The sequence below is a fragment of the Notamacropus eugenii genome, chromosome 4 (genome assembly GCF_028372415.1).
Source record: "Notamacropus eugenii isolate mMacEug1 chromosome 4, mMacEug1.pri_v2, whole genome shotgun sequence".
Classification (NCBI taxonomy): domain Eukaryota; kingdom Metazoa; phylum Chordata; class Mammalia; order Diprotodontia; family Macropodidae; genus Notamacropus; species Notamacropus eugenii.
The window spans coordinates 247,949,185-247,965,520 of NC_092875.1; the positions used below are offsets into that span (position 1 = coordinate 247,949,185).

The 16,336-nt window shown below is 35.9% G+C and overlaps 1 protein-coding gene across 2 annotated transcripts in view; it reads left to right on the forward strand.

The window, feature by feature from the left end:
• The window catches only part of LAMA3 (laminin subunit alpha 3), a 330,029-nt gene that overhangs the window by 164,452 nt on the left and 149,241 nt on the right, over window positions 1-16,336 (forward strand). For both annotated transcript variants that reach the window (XM_072604400.1, XM_072604399.1), the window contains exons 24-26: window positions 2,045-2,187; window positions 14,683-14,780; window positions 16,056-16,209. In XM_072604400.1, coding sequence (XP_072460501.1) covers window positions 2,045-2,187; window positions 14,683-14,780; window positions 16,056-16,209 — 395 coding nt within the window. The remainder of the gene's footprint in view (window positions 1-2,044; window positions 2,188-14,682; window positions 14,781-16,055; window positions 16,210-16,336) is intronic.

Consider the following 16,336-nt stretch of genomic DNA (forward strand, 5'->3'; position numbering starts at 1 on the left):
CAGGTGTTTGGAAGGGTAGGGGGGAAAGAGAAAGAAAGAGAAAAATAGGTAATTTGGGTAGACTAAACATAATGGATCATGGATATGTGGGTGTTTATACTCTTTCCCACTCATGAATTTCCAAGTAACTTCAAGAAAGACTTAGGGAGAGCTCCAGTTTTGCTGAAAAGATCCACAGGATTCCTTCTGAATTGAAGGGAACCTGGGGAGTAGGGGCAAGAACGAACTCATTCCCATAGTTATTTTCTTTCAGATTGTGCCAGATCTAGAGGAGGCTAAGTTGAGTGATAAAATTATTGTGTAGTTAGCCTAGAGCTTAACATTTTGGATTTAGTTGGAACTTGCATCCGATTCCAAAAATAATATTTTACTTAATAAATATTGCACAGATGAGCCATATTTAGGAAAGGATAGAAAATGTTTCTACTAGTTCACAGGGGAAAAAAATTACAGGTACAAAGCAAATGACAAATTTAGTTGAGGGTGTTTTGAGAGTGGTGTAATCATCTCCTTTTAAAAGGAAGATCATAGTAAATTCTTAAACAAATAACATGTTAAAATGATGGATTTTTTTTAAAAAAATTCTTACTCAAATTTAAACCTGATTTTTGTCCTTAAGTATTTTTGAAAATTTAATATAGTGTAGAGTCTTAGTAACATATTTCTCTTCATTATGCTTTCTATTCGCCACCCTCTCTTATTCTTTTTTTCTTTTGTTGATGCTTTGGTCATGTATTTTCAGTGAAAGCTACCTGGGAAAGAAGCAGCAAAGTTCCCATCCTTCTCCTGTTTAAATAGGAAATGCTCATGACTTCCTTTCTTCTGCCTTCTAGTTCATTGTTCTTCTAGGCTAATATCTGGAACTACTCTATTGTTGGTTCCTATTTGTTTGTACACAGTTTTCATTTTTTTATCATTTGCTTTATTCTTTATTCCTATTCATGTTTCTCCTCCTGTATTAGGTTTATGCATCAATGATATTTGTAATTATAAGCTTCTTGAGTGCAGGGGCCATGTTTCTTTAAACAAATTGACAAAATATAATTTCTAGGACCACACGATACTTTAGATTGATTTTTCCAGGTTAAATCCTTTCCTACACCCTAAAAACAGTAACTGATTAGATCTAATGAAGCTTATCTTATGCTGGAATCACCTTAGTTTAGATCAAGAGGACTAATTTTAAGTCTTTAAATAATTTTGGAGAGAAACAAAGGGATTTCCTTACTTCCCAACTTAGTTTCCCCAACTTTTTCTATGAAATTATTTGCTGAATACTTGCTCTTTCCCATGAGAAAGAGTTAATTTAAAGAGATCGTAAGTACAATGATTCTAGATTTTCTTTGATTGTAGAAGACAGGAATACAATAGCATCAGTTTATTGGAGTAAACTATAATGTGGACTGGCACAGTATCGTCATTCCACCTCCATCACCTTTTCATTCTACTGCTATTCTAGACACATGCTAGCATATATCAGAAAGAAAGGAAGGGAGGGAGGGATGAAGGAAGGAAAGAAGAGAGAGAGAGAAAGAGAGAGAGACAGAGACAGAGAAAGAGAGAGGAGAGAGAGGGAGAGAGAAGAAATGGTGGAGGGAGGAAGGAAGGAAAGAAGGAAAGGAAGGAAGAAAGAGACAAACATTTATTAAGCACCTAATGTATGCCAGGCATTGTGCTAACTGAGCGCTTTACAAATATTATCCCATTTGATCCTCACAAAAAACCCTGGAATGGGGATGTCATTTTACAGTTGAGAGGTTAAGTGACCTGCCCAGGGTTATACAGATAGTGTCTGAAGCTAGATTAGAACTTTAGTCTTCTGACTCTAAGCTCAGCACTCTATCCACTGTCACCTAAGCCAACTTTCAAAAGAACTTTTATCTTAAAAGAACTGTTTCATCTTAACTAACCTACATAACTTTGTCAGATACATACTCAGTGCTTGAAACAGTAACTTTAGCAGGTATAAAAAATATCTTCATGTTCATTCACTCGAACCTATTGAATGTCTCTTGGATACTCAGTATGTTTTTCCCTTTGACAGCTCCTGTTCAAAGCAAAGAGATTGTCTTCCTGCCTAGCAAAGAGCCAGCTTTTGTCACTGTCCCAGGAAATGGTTTTGCAGATCCATTTTCCCTTACTCCAGGAGCATGGACTGTTAGTATAAAGGCAGAGGGCGTCCTTCTGGTAAGACAACAGTTCTGAATAAAGGGATTTGGGTGTGATATTTTTCCAAAGCAGGTGTCACAAGAGAGTATAATCTACAGTGGCAAAGAAGGTTTTCCTGATAAATCAAATATAGAAATTGATGATGTTTATTTTTAAGAGATGAATCCATAATGACTCATTCTCACAAGAGATTCCCCAGTTTTGATGAAGTGTCATTTATAGATTGCACAACCCATCCCCTGCTAGCTGAAAACAACAAAAAATCACCTAGCCGATTATAGCATATCATTGATAAAATTAACTAATCAAATCTATATTTCTTCCATTCAGAAATCCACTTGAGGGTTTCTATTGTAAATCACTCTCTCCTCTTCTAGTAATTAAGTAGGATGAGGCTAAAGAACGAAGAAGTCCCATAAGTTCAATTAAAATCCCCTGTTGTGATATTTACTTCAAGATACCCATAATCCAAGAATCTGTATTTTTTTGTTTTAAGTGAACACTCTTTCCACTAACACAATTATAAATGGTCTGGCTCAGAATGTGACTGCAACTCACCTGGTTATGAGCCTGTATAGTCCATCATGAGACCAATGTTTAAAGCCTTTCTAGCTTGAAAGTTTCCTCCCAAGTTGGCAGCTTCTGGTATAGCCTTGGAAATGTGGTAAACCAAGCAGATCTTCAAGAAACTGCTACTTCTTTCATCATTCAATACTTGGACAATATTTTGTTGCAGAATTGATTGTCTTAAGAAAAGAATTTATCACCAATAGTTATAAAGCTCCTAAACTTCATATCCTTTTCTGCCACAGTGATCTGCATATACCAACTGCCTCATAAATGTTTGTTGGATGTTGAATTAATGAACAAAAGTTACATCATACAAAATCACATATAAGCAGGGTTATTATAGTGTCTGGACACCCCATAATGGAATTATTTCTCTGAAAGTTATTTTGGTAATCTAATACATTTGCCCCTCTTTTTTTTAAAAGAGTGTCCCAAAAAGTCTGGGTGCAGTTTTAGACTTTCATACCTTTATTAATGATGTATGTTGGCTAAGTGACTTTGGACAAGTCACTTCCCTTGTCAGCATCACTGAACACTGTCTCAGACTGAAATTTGCAGAACAATTCTCATATGCATTGATAGAGGAGCTTCCTCACTGGGAATTCTATATATCAATGAAGTCATATTTCAAGGTAAAAAATATGTTGTCTATCACCTTTCTAGTCAGAACTTCTTTGGGCAGTCATGAGTCCTTACTTTGTGCAGTGGATTGAGTACATTCTCAGTATACTGATTGCATCAGTCCTCTTAGCTGAGCCAACAAGCCTTTCCTCAGAGCCAAAGAACATGTGGGCAGGGATCAATCGTTGCTGATTATTTAGAATTGGCTGTTTTATCAGGCCAAAGATATGAGGTGCCATTTTCCACCTAAGCACTCACCCCTGGATATTAGACCCCTGATCTCTGAGATATTTGAAGAAACAGATATTGCAGGAACATTTGCCAAACACGAGACAGCATTGAGGACATTTGTGGCTGATGGTATTGGCTGGGGTGACCCAAGGATAAATGGGGCTGTGAGCCTTTTTATACCAAGCAGCATGACTTGACACTAAGAGAATGAACTAGTAGGAATTGAGTATATGATGGAAGTGAACATCAAAGCTTAGAGTATCATACCTTTCCTGTGTAAACAATCTTTGGGAATCAAAGTCAGACAAGGCATATGGTAATTCAGATCTGGGGAAAGAAGGGGTCAAGCATTTATTAAGCCCCTCTTATGTACTTGGCACTGGGCAAATATTATCTCATTTGATTCCCACAACAATCCCAGGAGGTTATTATCTCAATTTTACAGTGGAGGAAACTGAGGCAGTCATTGGCTAAGTGGCTTGCTCAAGGTCACACAACCAGTAAATTTCTGAGACTGAATTTGATCTCAGGTCTTCCCTACTCAAGATCCAGTGCTCTATCCACCATGCTACCTGCTGCATGATAGTAATTCTTTAAAAATTATTTTTACTTCATTAAATATTTTCCAATTACATGATAAAAATTTTTGGCAATTATTTTAAAAATATTTTGAATTTCAAATTCTCTCCCTTTTCTCTCCCTTCCTTGAGAAGTCAAGCAATTCTATTTTGACTATATATGTGAGGTCATACAAAGCATATTTCTATGTATATTATTCACGTTACAAAAGAAAACACAAACAAAATAAAACAATAAAAAGTAAAAAAAGCGTGTTTCAATCTGCATTCAGAGTTCATCAGTTCTCTTTCTGGAAGTGGACAGAATTATTTGGAATTATCTTGGATCACTGTTGATTTGAGAAGCTATGTCTTTCACAACTGATCATCCTTACAATATTGCTGTTACGGTGTACAATTTCTCCTGGTTTTGCTAACTTCATTTTGCATCCATTGATATGTCTCCCCAGATTTTTCTGAAATCACCCCATTCAGCATTTCTTATGGCACAATATTATTCCAGCATAATCAATAACAACTTGTTCAGCCATTCTCCAATTGATGGTAATACCCTCAATTTCTAATTTTTTGCCACCACAAAAAGAGCTGCTATCAACTAGGGAATGGTTCTTATTTTTTATCAATTTTCTTCAGTTCCCTGCATATTTGAGAAATGAGGCATTTATCAGAAAAAAATAGTAGCAGAATTTTTTTCTCTATTTCCTCTTTTCCTCCTAACATTGGCTGCATTAGTTTTGTTTGTGCAAAAGCTCTCAAATTTCGTGTAATCAAAATTATCTGTTTTACTTCTCATAATCCCCTCTGTCTCTTGCTTGGTCATCAACTCTTTCCTAATCCATGGATCTGACCGGTCCATTTTTCCCACACTCTCCTAACTTACTTGTGACATCACCCTTTATGTTTAAATCATTTATTCATTTTGACCTCCTCTTGGCATATTGTGTGAGATGTTGGTCTCTATCTAGTTTCTGCCAAACTACTTTACAATTTTCCCAGAAATTTTTGTCAAATATTGAGCTATAACCCAAGAAGCTTGGATCTTTGGGTTTATCAAATATGAGATTGCACTAATGTGTATGGTGTACTTAATCTGTTTCACTGATCTACCTCTCTGGTTCTTAGCCAGTACCAGATTGTTTTCATGATTACCAGTTTGTAATATATTTGAAATCTGGAACTGCTAGGCTGCCTTCCTTAACATTTTTTTCATTGATTCCCTTGATATTCTTGACCTTTTGTTTCTTCCAGATGAATTCTGCTACTATTTTTTTTTCTAGCTCTATAAAATAACTCTTTGGTAGTTTGATTGATATGGCATTGAATAAGTAAATTAACTTATGTAGACTTGTCATGCTTATTATATTGACTTGGACAACTCATGAACACTGAATATTTCTCCAGTTATTTAGATCTGTTTTTATTTGTGTGAACAGTGTTGTATAGTTATGTTCATATAATCTCTGGGTTTGTCTTGGCAGGTAGGCTCCCAAGTATATTATATTTTCTGTAGTTATTGTAAATGGAGTTTCTCTTTCTATCTCTTCTTGCTAGGTTTTGTTGGTAATATATAGAATTGCTGATGATTTATATGGGTTTATTTTGCATTTCTGAAAATTTGCTGAAGTTGTTAATTGTTTCAATTAGTTTTTTAGTTGATTCTCTAGGGTTTTCTAAATATACCATCCTATCATCATACCATCATATCGTCTATTTTTATTCCTTCAAATCCTTTTTCTTCTCTTATTGCTATAGTTAGTATTTCTAGTATAGTACTGAATAATAGTAGTGATATCCTTGCTTCATTCCTGATCTTATTGGTAAGGTTTCAAGCTTATCCTCATTTCAGATAATGGTTGCTCTTGATTTTAAATAGATTTTGTTATTCAGTAGTGTCTGACTCTGTGACCCTGTGCGCCATTAGCAAGCCAGACCCTTCTGTCCTCCACTATCTCCCAAGGTCTGTCCAAGCTCCTGTTCATTGCTTCCATGACACTATCTTTCCATCTCATTCTCTGCTCCTCCCTTCTTCTTTTGCCTTCAATCTTTCCCAGAATCATAGTCTTTTCCAATAAGTCCTCTATTTAAAGGTATTTCAGCTTTAGTGTTTGACCTTCTGGTGAATAGCCTGAATTAATTTCTTTAAGTATTCTTTAAATATTGATTGATTTGATGTCCTTGCTATCCAAGGAACTCTCAAAAGTCTCCTTCACACAATTTGAATTTAGATAGATACTACTTAACATTTTAAGAAAGGCTTTGATTCCTATGTTTTCTACTGTTTTTAATAGGAATAGGTTTTGTAATTTGTCAAAGACTTTTTCTACATTTATTGATGCACCTGGTCATAGTATATGATCTTTATGATTTATTTCTGTAATCTCCTGGATGGTATTTTATTTAAAATTTTGCTTTGATATTCATCAAAGAAATTGGTCAGTAGTTTTCTTTCTCTTTTTTTGCTCCGTCTACTTTAGATATCAAAGCGGTATTTGTGTCCTAAAAGGAATTTAGTAGGACTCCTTCTTTACCTATTTTTTCAAATAGTTTAAATAGTATTAGGATTAATTGTTCCTTAAGTGTTTGGTAGAATTCGCTTATAAATTCATCTGTAGATTTTTTCTTAGGGAACCCATTGATGAATTGTTAAATTTCTTTTTCTAAGATATGATTATGTAAGTATTCTGTTTCTCCTTCTGTTAATCTGGGCAGCTTATATTTTTGCAAATTTTCATCTATTTCACTTATTTTGTCAGTTTTACTGGCATATAATAGGGCAAAATAACTCCTAATCATTGCATTAATTTCATCTTCATTGGTGGTACGTTCACCTTTTTGTTTTTGAAATTGGTAATTTGGTTTTCATCTTTTTAAAATCAGATTAACTAATAGGTTATCTACTTTATTGTGTTTTTTCTCCCATAAAACTAGCTCCTAGTTTTGTTTGTTAGCTCATTAGATTTTTTCCTTTCAATTTTATTAATCTCTCCTTTGATTTCCAGGATTTCCATTTTGGTATTTAATTAAATTTTTTTAAATGTGCTCTTTTTCTAGTTTTTGTTTGTTTGTTTCACGCCCAATTCATTGATCTGCTCTTTTGTTATTATATTGATGTATGTATTTAGAGATATAAACTTTCCCCTAAGTACTGCATTGGTTGCATCCCACAAATTTTTGAATGTTGTCTCATTGTTGTCCTCTTTAATGTAATTATTGATTGTTTCCATTACTTGTTCTTTGACCCACTTATTCTTTAGGATTAGATTATTTAACTTCCAATTAGCTTTTCATCTATTCTTCCATGGCCCTTTATTAAATGTAATTTTTATTGCATTATCATCTGGAAAGGATTCATTTAAGCTTTTCTGCATTTGGTTGTGTGAGGTTTTTATGCCCCAATATATGACCAGTTTTAGTGAAGGTGCCATTTACTACTTCACTGTCTACAGTTCCTTTTAGCAAGATGTAGTTTCCCTGCTTATCTCTTGCTTTGTCTGAGATCATGATTGCTACCACTGCCTTTTCTTTTTTACTTCAGCTGAAGCATGATAGGATTCTGCTGCAGTTCCTTATTTTAACTCTATGTGTGTCTCTCTGTTTAAAGTTTAAAATATTTCTTATAAAGAACAAATTGTTGGATTCTTGTTTCTAATCCTTTCTGCTATCCACTTCTGTTTTATGGGTTAGTTCATCCCACTCACATTCACAGTTATGATTACTAACTGTGCATTTCCTTCCATTCTGTTTTCTTCTGTTTATCCTCTCTCTCTTTTTATCCTGCCCCTCTTCTAAAGTCTATTTTGCTTCTGATCATTGCCTTCTTTTATATGCTCCCACTTTAATCACCTTCCCTTTTTCTTATCCCTTTTGTCTCCTACTTCCCTGTTGAATAAGAAAGATTTCTATTAATAATTGAGCATATATATAAAATATTTTCCATTTTTGAACCAATTTAGATGTGAGTGAGATTCAAGTGTTGCCCAACCCCCCCATATACACACCATTTTTCTTTGTGCCCCTCTTTTATGTGAGATAATTTTTCCCATTCTTCCTCTCCCTTCCCCCTTCTCCTATAGGATCCTTCTTTCTCTCCTATCCATTTTTTTAACACCATCTCAACATAATTGACTCACTTTTGTACCTTCATTCTATGTAGAATCCTTCTAACTGCTCTAAAAATTATAAAAAAATCTTAGAAGATACATGCATCATCTTCCCATGTAGAAAGGCAAATTGTTTAACTTTGAATTGCTTTTGATTTCTCTTAAATGTTGTAAAGTTAATGGGATTTATATTAATGGGAGTTAAAGATCTTCCCTGCCCATTAATAGGCCTCATATAGAGCCCATTGAGGGGAAGAACTTATTTAAAGGAAAAGTTTACTTATGTGGATGTTTGCTTGCTTGAAGGCTTTCACACCTCTTGGTAATTGGGCACTGAAGCATGTGGGTTGCATTTTGCTTTAGGGCTCACTCGTTGGAAGAATGTTCATGTGATATGGCCAGATGAGACTCTGGGTAGCCATTAAGGAACCCCCTCCCCGCTTTGAAAACCTAGATTTTAGTGCTTCTCTCTCTGGTAACTGTGTTTATATGTAATGGTCAGACAGTTGGATCTGTCTCTTGATGTGTGTTGTATGCATTGCTTATGGTCAGACAGTTGGAAACCCTGTCTGTTGGTCTTTATTTCTCTGCTTGTATTTTCTCTGTTGGTATATGTAATTAAAGTGGATTATTGACCCTTCAAAGGTTGCTTTCTTTTAAGAAAAGCAGTGCCAGTGGGTCATCCTGAATGTGTGTCCAGGTGCTTGTTGTTACAAATGTTTACCTTTTTTGTTTATATTGAGTCTTATATTTGGAAAGTCAACATTTCTATTCACCTCTGGTCTTTTCATTGGGAATATTTTAAAGTCCTAAATTTCACTAAATATCCATTTTTTTTTCACTTGAAAGATAATACTCAGTTTTTGTCTTTTTTTCTTTTATTTTTAATTTATGAAATAAAACAAGCATTTCTATAACATAAGATAATAAAAAGATGATTACACATGAAACTGCAAATCCTATATTTACAACTTGCTATTCCCTCTAAATATACAATAAAGTTATCATGTAAATTTCTTTTTTTCCTTCCCCTTCCCTCATATCCTCCACCCTAGAGATGACTACCATTAGATACAAACAGGGATTCCAATAATTCTTAAATTATCTTTCTTCAATCTACATTCCAGGTCAATTGTTTTTCCAATGAGATATGTCACATTTCTTCTATTTTTTTCATTCTTTTGGCTTTTTTATTTGTTTGTTTCTTGATGTCTCATGGAGTCAATAGCTTCCACTTGCCCAATTCTGCTTTTTAAGGAATTATTTGCATCACTGTATTTTCGTTCTTTTTCCATTTGACCAGTTCTTTTTTTATTTTCTTTTTAAAATTTTCTTTGATATCTTTTGTGCCTCTTGTGCCAAGTGATTTTCATAATTTTCTTCCTTTACTTTCCTTTCTTTTCCTAATTTTTCTCTACCACTCTTATTTGATTTTGAAAAGTATTTTGTAGCTTTTCTAGGAATTCTTGTTCAGCTTGTGTCCAATTCACATTTTTCTTTGAGGCTTTGTTTGCAGCTGTTTTGACTTCATTGTTTTCTGAGTTTGTATCTTGATCCTCCCTGTCACCATAGCAGCTTTTTGTGGTCAGATTCTTTTTGTTGTTGTTGTTTGCTCATTTTCCCAGCATAATTCTTGTTATGAGACTTTGTGTTAATGTTAGATTCTGTTCCCAGTGTGTCTGTTTGGGGAGGGAGGGGCTTTGTCTTAAGTTTTGGGCTTTTTCTCACTGTTATTTTCAGAACTAGTTCTGGGAGATTTGGAAGTTTTTGGTGCTTCCCAAGTGGTGTGATCTAGGATAGGATCACTGCTTTCTAGATCTACATTCTGGTCCTTACAGGAAGGGTCCCTAATCCCTTGGAAAATTGCAATTGATACTGCTCAGGGCCATTCCTCCCTTGGGATCCTAAATATGCTGTTCCTTAGGGTCCCTAATCCCTTGGGGCTAGAAGTGATGCTGCCCCTCAAGGTTTTCATTCCCTCTTGACTAAAAGTGCTCCTCTCTACCATTGAACCCAGTAGTTATAGGCAATAGAGTTGGTAAATAGTGTCTGTTACTGTGTCCAATGTTAGCATAGGGGTACCTTGTAATCTCTTTCTGACCAACTTCCAGTCTTTGAGTTGAGAGCTCCTGAAATGGCTGCTGCTTCTGGGGCCACCACTCAGTCCCACCAATGGTGTTTCATCCATGTGGACTCTATGCCAGCCTCCTCCCCCATGTCACAGATCTCTTTTTCCAACCTCATAAGTTGTCTTGGGCTAGTAGAATATCTTATTCTGACCTTTTTGTGGCTCTGCTGCTCTAGAGTTTGATGTGAGATGTTGTTCTAAAGTTGTTTGGTAGAGAATATTGAGAGAGCTCTTCCAAGTGCTTCTCTGTTCCTGCATCTTGGCTCTGTCCTTGGACATCATAACATTAGTCTTGAAGTATTTGAAGGGTTTTGTGTGGAGGAGAGACTAGGGTTCTTCTGTTTAGCCCCAGAGGGCAGAACCAGAAACGATGGATTAAAATTACAAAGAGGCACATTTAGACTGGCTGTCAAGAAGACCTTCTTGACAATAGTGCTGTACAGAAGGTGAATAGCCTGACTCTGTTTGTAGTGGATGCCCTCTCCTTGGAGACCTTCAAACAGAGGCTCTATGACCACTCATTGGAAATTTTATAAGCCAGTTTGCCCCTTATTAGGAAACTTAGTTGTCACCTCTTCTCATGGGCTCACCATTTTAATACTGAGCTTTGTATGGACATCTGATTAACTTAGCCTACTGCAGCTGAGACCTCCCCAACCTTGCCAGCTCAGATCTACCAGCATCATGGCCGAGATCCACTCACCATGATGCCATGTTGTCTGATCAAATTGTATCAAACAAGTGCTTGGGCAGGGACCTCTTGTCCAATCATGTCATCATCTCCCTTATGTCATGGTCCTTTTCAAGAATGAAGGACAAATACAACAACCAAACAAGTCAAGTTGACTCTCTAAGGAAAACAAACAAGTCCAGAAACTCTTCACTCTCTATAATTCTGCAGTGTCCAATTATATGTCTATATTTCATCCTATGCTGCAGCTGCAAAATCTGACTTTCCAGTTATACTTTTTTCCTCTCAAAGAAACACAGGGGAAAGTAAATAATCTTCAGCCTCAGCTTCAGCCTCTCACCTCCTAAACGTTTTAGAACTCCTGCCACTTGGTGACTCACCTGTCTCTTAGAAAGCAGCAATTCACCTAATTTCCCCTATAAAATTAACGGACTTAAAAATTATCCCTCAGTCTCCAAAGAACTTTATGATTTCTCATTTTTTTTTGTTTTATCCTCTTACCTTCACATGTTATTGTGAATAACATGAGGGACTATAATGCCTGCAGTTTTAAGTTCTCAACCCAGTGTACTGTCCCATTATATGTCCTTGAACCTAGGTTTCTTTGTACTCATGTTCTCCCATTTTTAAAATATAGTTCTCTCTGTCCTTTAAACTGTCAAATTATTGGCATTCAATGAGGCAATACCCTTCTTCCTCCACAAGGTCATGTAGGTGTTTATAGTTACATCACAGTTGATTTTCTGTCCCCAAATACTCAGATCACGTCTGATAACTATGGTTCTTCATATACATATTTTAACATTCCTATTGAATCAAAATTCTTATAAAGAGATAACATATGTAAAGCACATTGCAAACCTGGAAGTGCTAGCTACTCTATACATGTGTAGATATACGTATGCATATACAGATATACATACTATATGCATTATCACACATATATACACATGTACATACATACACATTATCACATACATATATATGCATATATGTGTGTACATATATACACATACATACATATACACTAGCTATTGCTACTCCTTTAAGGCATCAAAGTGTTCATCTATAACCACAACAATGTTTTGCATCCTTTATCTGTTGATATAATGATTTTTATTTACACAGAAAATTTTTTTCTGCTCCTTTCATCATTAAACTGCTTTATATGAAAAGGGTAGGACCTTAAAGAGACAATACCTTATAATGGTACAACAGAATTCTTTCTTCCTTCTTGTGCTTCTCACCCAAATTAGTTGATTGTATTGATGCTGATACATATGTTTTCAACTTAATCTTTTTGTTTCTGTTAACTATCTGTTAAGGTCTCCTATCAAAGTGAAAGTAAAAGGCTCCAACATTTACCATTGGGGACAAAAGAGTGAAAATAAGAATAATTTATTCTTTGTCAGATCCAACACAATATTTTGATGTGCTAACAGCCCCTTATCAAGTCAACAGACTTTTAGATGACGAGGCTGAGAAAATCTATGTAGAAATGTTGACAACAGACATCATATTTTATGATCATTTAATACATATACATTAGCTATGACATAGACATAGGAGTATATTAATCTTCATAAATGCACCAACACATACACATATGCAGATATATGGAGAAAGGGCAATGAATTACGCATAGGTTTTCTGTTCTGAATGCTTCCCTAGAAAATGAGCTCAGAAATGACAAGATATCAGTAGGCACTTTGCATGTATGAGAAAACCAGGAGGAACTCTCTCCAGATAGTTAGCAATCTAAGCATGTGAGTTAAACATAGGGCAGTTCTGACAACAAACCAGAAATGAACGTTAGAAAGAAAAAACCTTATGTCTTTTTAAAAATTAATTTATTTGTTTTCAGTTTTCTGCAATCACTTTCATAAGTCTTAGGTTTTCTCCCCCTTCCTTCCCTCTCCTTCCCCCAGATGGCATGTGATCATATATGGATTCTACACATATATTCTTGTTAACCATATAGAAAACCATATATTTTCACATTAGTCATGTTGCATAGATGAATTAAAATGAATGGGAGAAACTATGAGAAAAAACAAATCAAAACAAAGCATAACACAAGAGAAAATATTCTGCTTCATTGTGTTCCAATTCCATGGTTCTTTCTCTTATGTCTTTAAATGAAGTTTGTTAGATTTAAAATGTTCTTAAAACTATGGTAGATTAGCAATGTGTCCTTACTAATGAAATTTAGTATTTCTATTCTTGATTAAGTGCCAGGCATAACGATGACATGGCATTCTGCTGAGTGAGTGGTTGGCATATAAACCTTCCCATCACTAATGTTTCTCTTCTCCTGTGAGTGCTGTTCCAAGTGCAAGGATGAGCCAACGGGAAGGAAAAAAAAGCCAACATTTCTTGCAAAGATTACTCCCCAGTCAGGACATCTCATTTGCATCTCCTGGAATTATACAGGGACACGCACAAATACTTCCATATCGGTACATGCCAAAGCCTCTGATTGAGCCTTGCCTCTGAGAAAAACCGGTCAAGTTTTCATTATGGTCTTAACTTGGCAAACTCAGAGGAATTTGTACATTCTCCTTATTTCTTAAGCTACAATTTTGGCCATTTTAGTTACATGATTCATTAGGGTTACAAGCCATTACTTAACATAGTGTTTTCTGAGTGCTAATATACTGCAGAAATTTAAAAAAGAAAAATCACAGTTCCTAATATAGTTACAACACCTATACAGAGTGTTCCAATAATATTAGTCTTTAATGGCTTAATCTATAATAATTTAAAACTGCACCAAGACTTTTAGGACACCTTATATAATTTTATAGTGTCACTGGTTAAAGATAATTTTTCTTCTTTTGATTTCTATTTTAAAATTTACATATAACTTAGTGACAGTAAAATTTCCCTTTACATTCTTAAAAATATTTTTTTTACATTGAAAAATGAATCTCTAAGCCCCCCCCCTTCAAAATATATATATATGGTAGAAAGACAGAGAGTGGCAGTAGATAAAGGGCTGGCATGAAGTCAGGAAGACCTGGGTCCAAGTCCTGTCTCTGACACATGCTGCCTGTGTAATCCTGGGAATGTTATTTAAATTCTCACTCCCCTAGATTATATACCAGTCTGTTCTTGGGAGAGAGAGTTTGCTTACGTGAGAGTTCCCAATGCCAGTGGTATCAAATTCAAATAGAAATAGGGCACTAAACTATATTTAAGAATCTCTACTGTCTGTCTATTGACTTAGAAAACCACAAATGAACATTACTTATGTTCCATTTTATTTTTACTTATTTTTGTTAAACATTTCCCAGTTACATTTTAATCTGGTTCAGGCAGCACCCAGGAGTGTTAGTCAGCACTGTGACTTGTGGACCTGCTGTTTGACACCTCTGCCCTATAGCAATGAAATTACAGTCTGGTCCCTGATCTGTCGAATTCTATATATAGACACCAAAGTCAGGGTGGAGAACACAAATACTGATAAGAAGCATGTAAATCAAGGAGGTGCTATTTATCATCTTGGTTGCTATTATTTCTGGTTTTATTATTTCCTTATGAAGATGTGGTGGTGGTTTAAAAAAATATATACTTTTTTTCTCTTTTAATTAGGATTACCTGGTGCTACTACCCAGTGACTATTATGAAGCTTCAATCCTGCAGTTACCAGTCACAGAGCCCTGTGCCTATTCTGGCCCTATTGAAGAGAAGTTAGTATTTTTGTTGTTTTATTGCTGTTTAGTTGTGTTTTACTTGGAGTTTTTTTGGCAAGCATACTGGAGTGAGTTGTCGTTTCCTTCTCCAGCTTATTTTCTAGATGAGGAAAATGAGGCAAACAGGGTGAAGTGACTTCCTCAGGGTCACACAGTTAGTAAGTGTCTGAGGTCAGATTTGAACTCACAGAGTTGAGTCTTCCTGACCCCAAGGCTGACACTCTATCCACTGTGCCACCTAGCTGTCCCCAAACTGGTATTTAGTCTTCTTGTTCAGTGACATCAGCTGAAAAGGCCTCTCAAGCTCACTTAAATCATTAGCTTGTAAGGCAGAGATTCTGCCTGAGGAAGGCTCAAAAACACAGCTGCACTTTGACATTCTGTAATGCCACCTCACGGTAATTACTGTGGTTTTGATCTGCAGGAACAGAATGTCTTTTTTATAACCAGAATCTTAAAGCACTTGGTAAACATTACAACACTTATCATGATCTCATATGGTATGTGGAAGCGCAAAGGCATGCCCAGGTTAAATGCCCAAGGGAATGCTTCTTGGGCATCTCCCAAGCTCATTCTGTGGAGAGTTGAGCTTGAAATAGGATCTGGTTTTATAGTTCCTGACTTATTCCATTAAAGTCTTATGGTTAGAGTTGTCTGAAGTATTCCTATAATGGGAATCCTTAAAGGAAATCTGCCTCCCCTCTGCCTGAGCTGAATGAATTTTGGCATTCTGTGTCTGTATCCTCAGCCCCTAGAAGAGTGACAGATCCATAGCAGGTACTTAGGAAGTGCTTATTGATTGAGACAGGTAAGTGGCTCAGTGGAAGACCTGAGTTCAAATCCAGTCTTATTAGCTCTGTGACCCTCACACAGTTTCCTCAACTGTAATGGGAATGATAATAATAACACTTACCTCCTGGAGTTATTTTGAAGATCAAATGAGGTAATAGTTGTAAAGTACTTATAGTGCCTAGCACATAGTAGCACTACATAAATACTAGCTATTATTATCATCGTTATCAATGTATGATCTATGTTATAACACCTACATCTCAGGGTTGTTGTGAAGCTCAAATGAGGTAATAGTTGTAAAGTACTTATTATAGTGCCTAGCACATAGTAGGGCTATACAAATGCTAGCTCTTATTATTATGAATGTATGGTCTGCACAGCACAGTGCCTAGCACATAGTAGGTACTATATAACCACTGCTATTGTTTTTATTAATCTGATCTATGTACACTAACTGTTGCCTGCTTTTCTTTCTTCAAGTTGCTTGCTTTATCAGCATTTACCAGTAACCAGATTTGCCTGTGCCTTGGCTTGTGAAGCAGAACGCTTCCTGCTTGATGGAATGCCAAGAGTCTTGGCCACTCAGAAGCCCACTCCTGAACATCCCATCATGGTGGACATCAGCGGGAGAGAGGTTGCGTTTCAGCGTTATTCTCTTCTTATTAATGGTGGCCACTTCACTTACTTTTGCCTTAAAACAAACAGATGTAGGTTATGTATTCCTTTTCTATAGTTTCTTCCCAGGGCTAGAGGGATTTAGG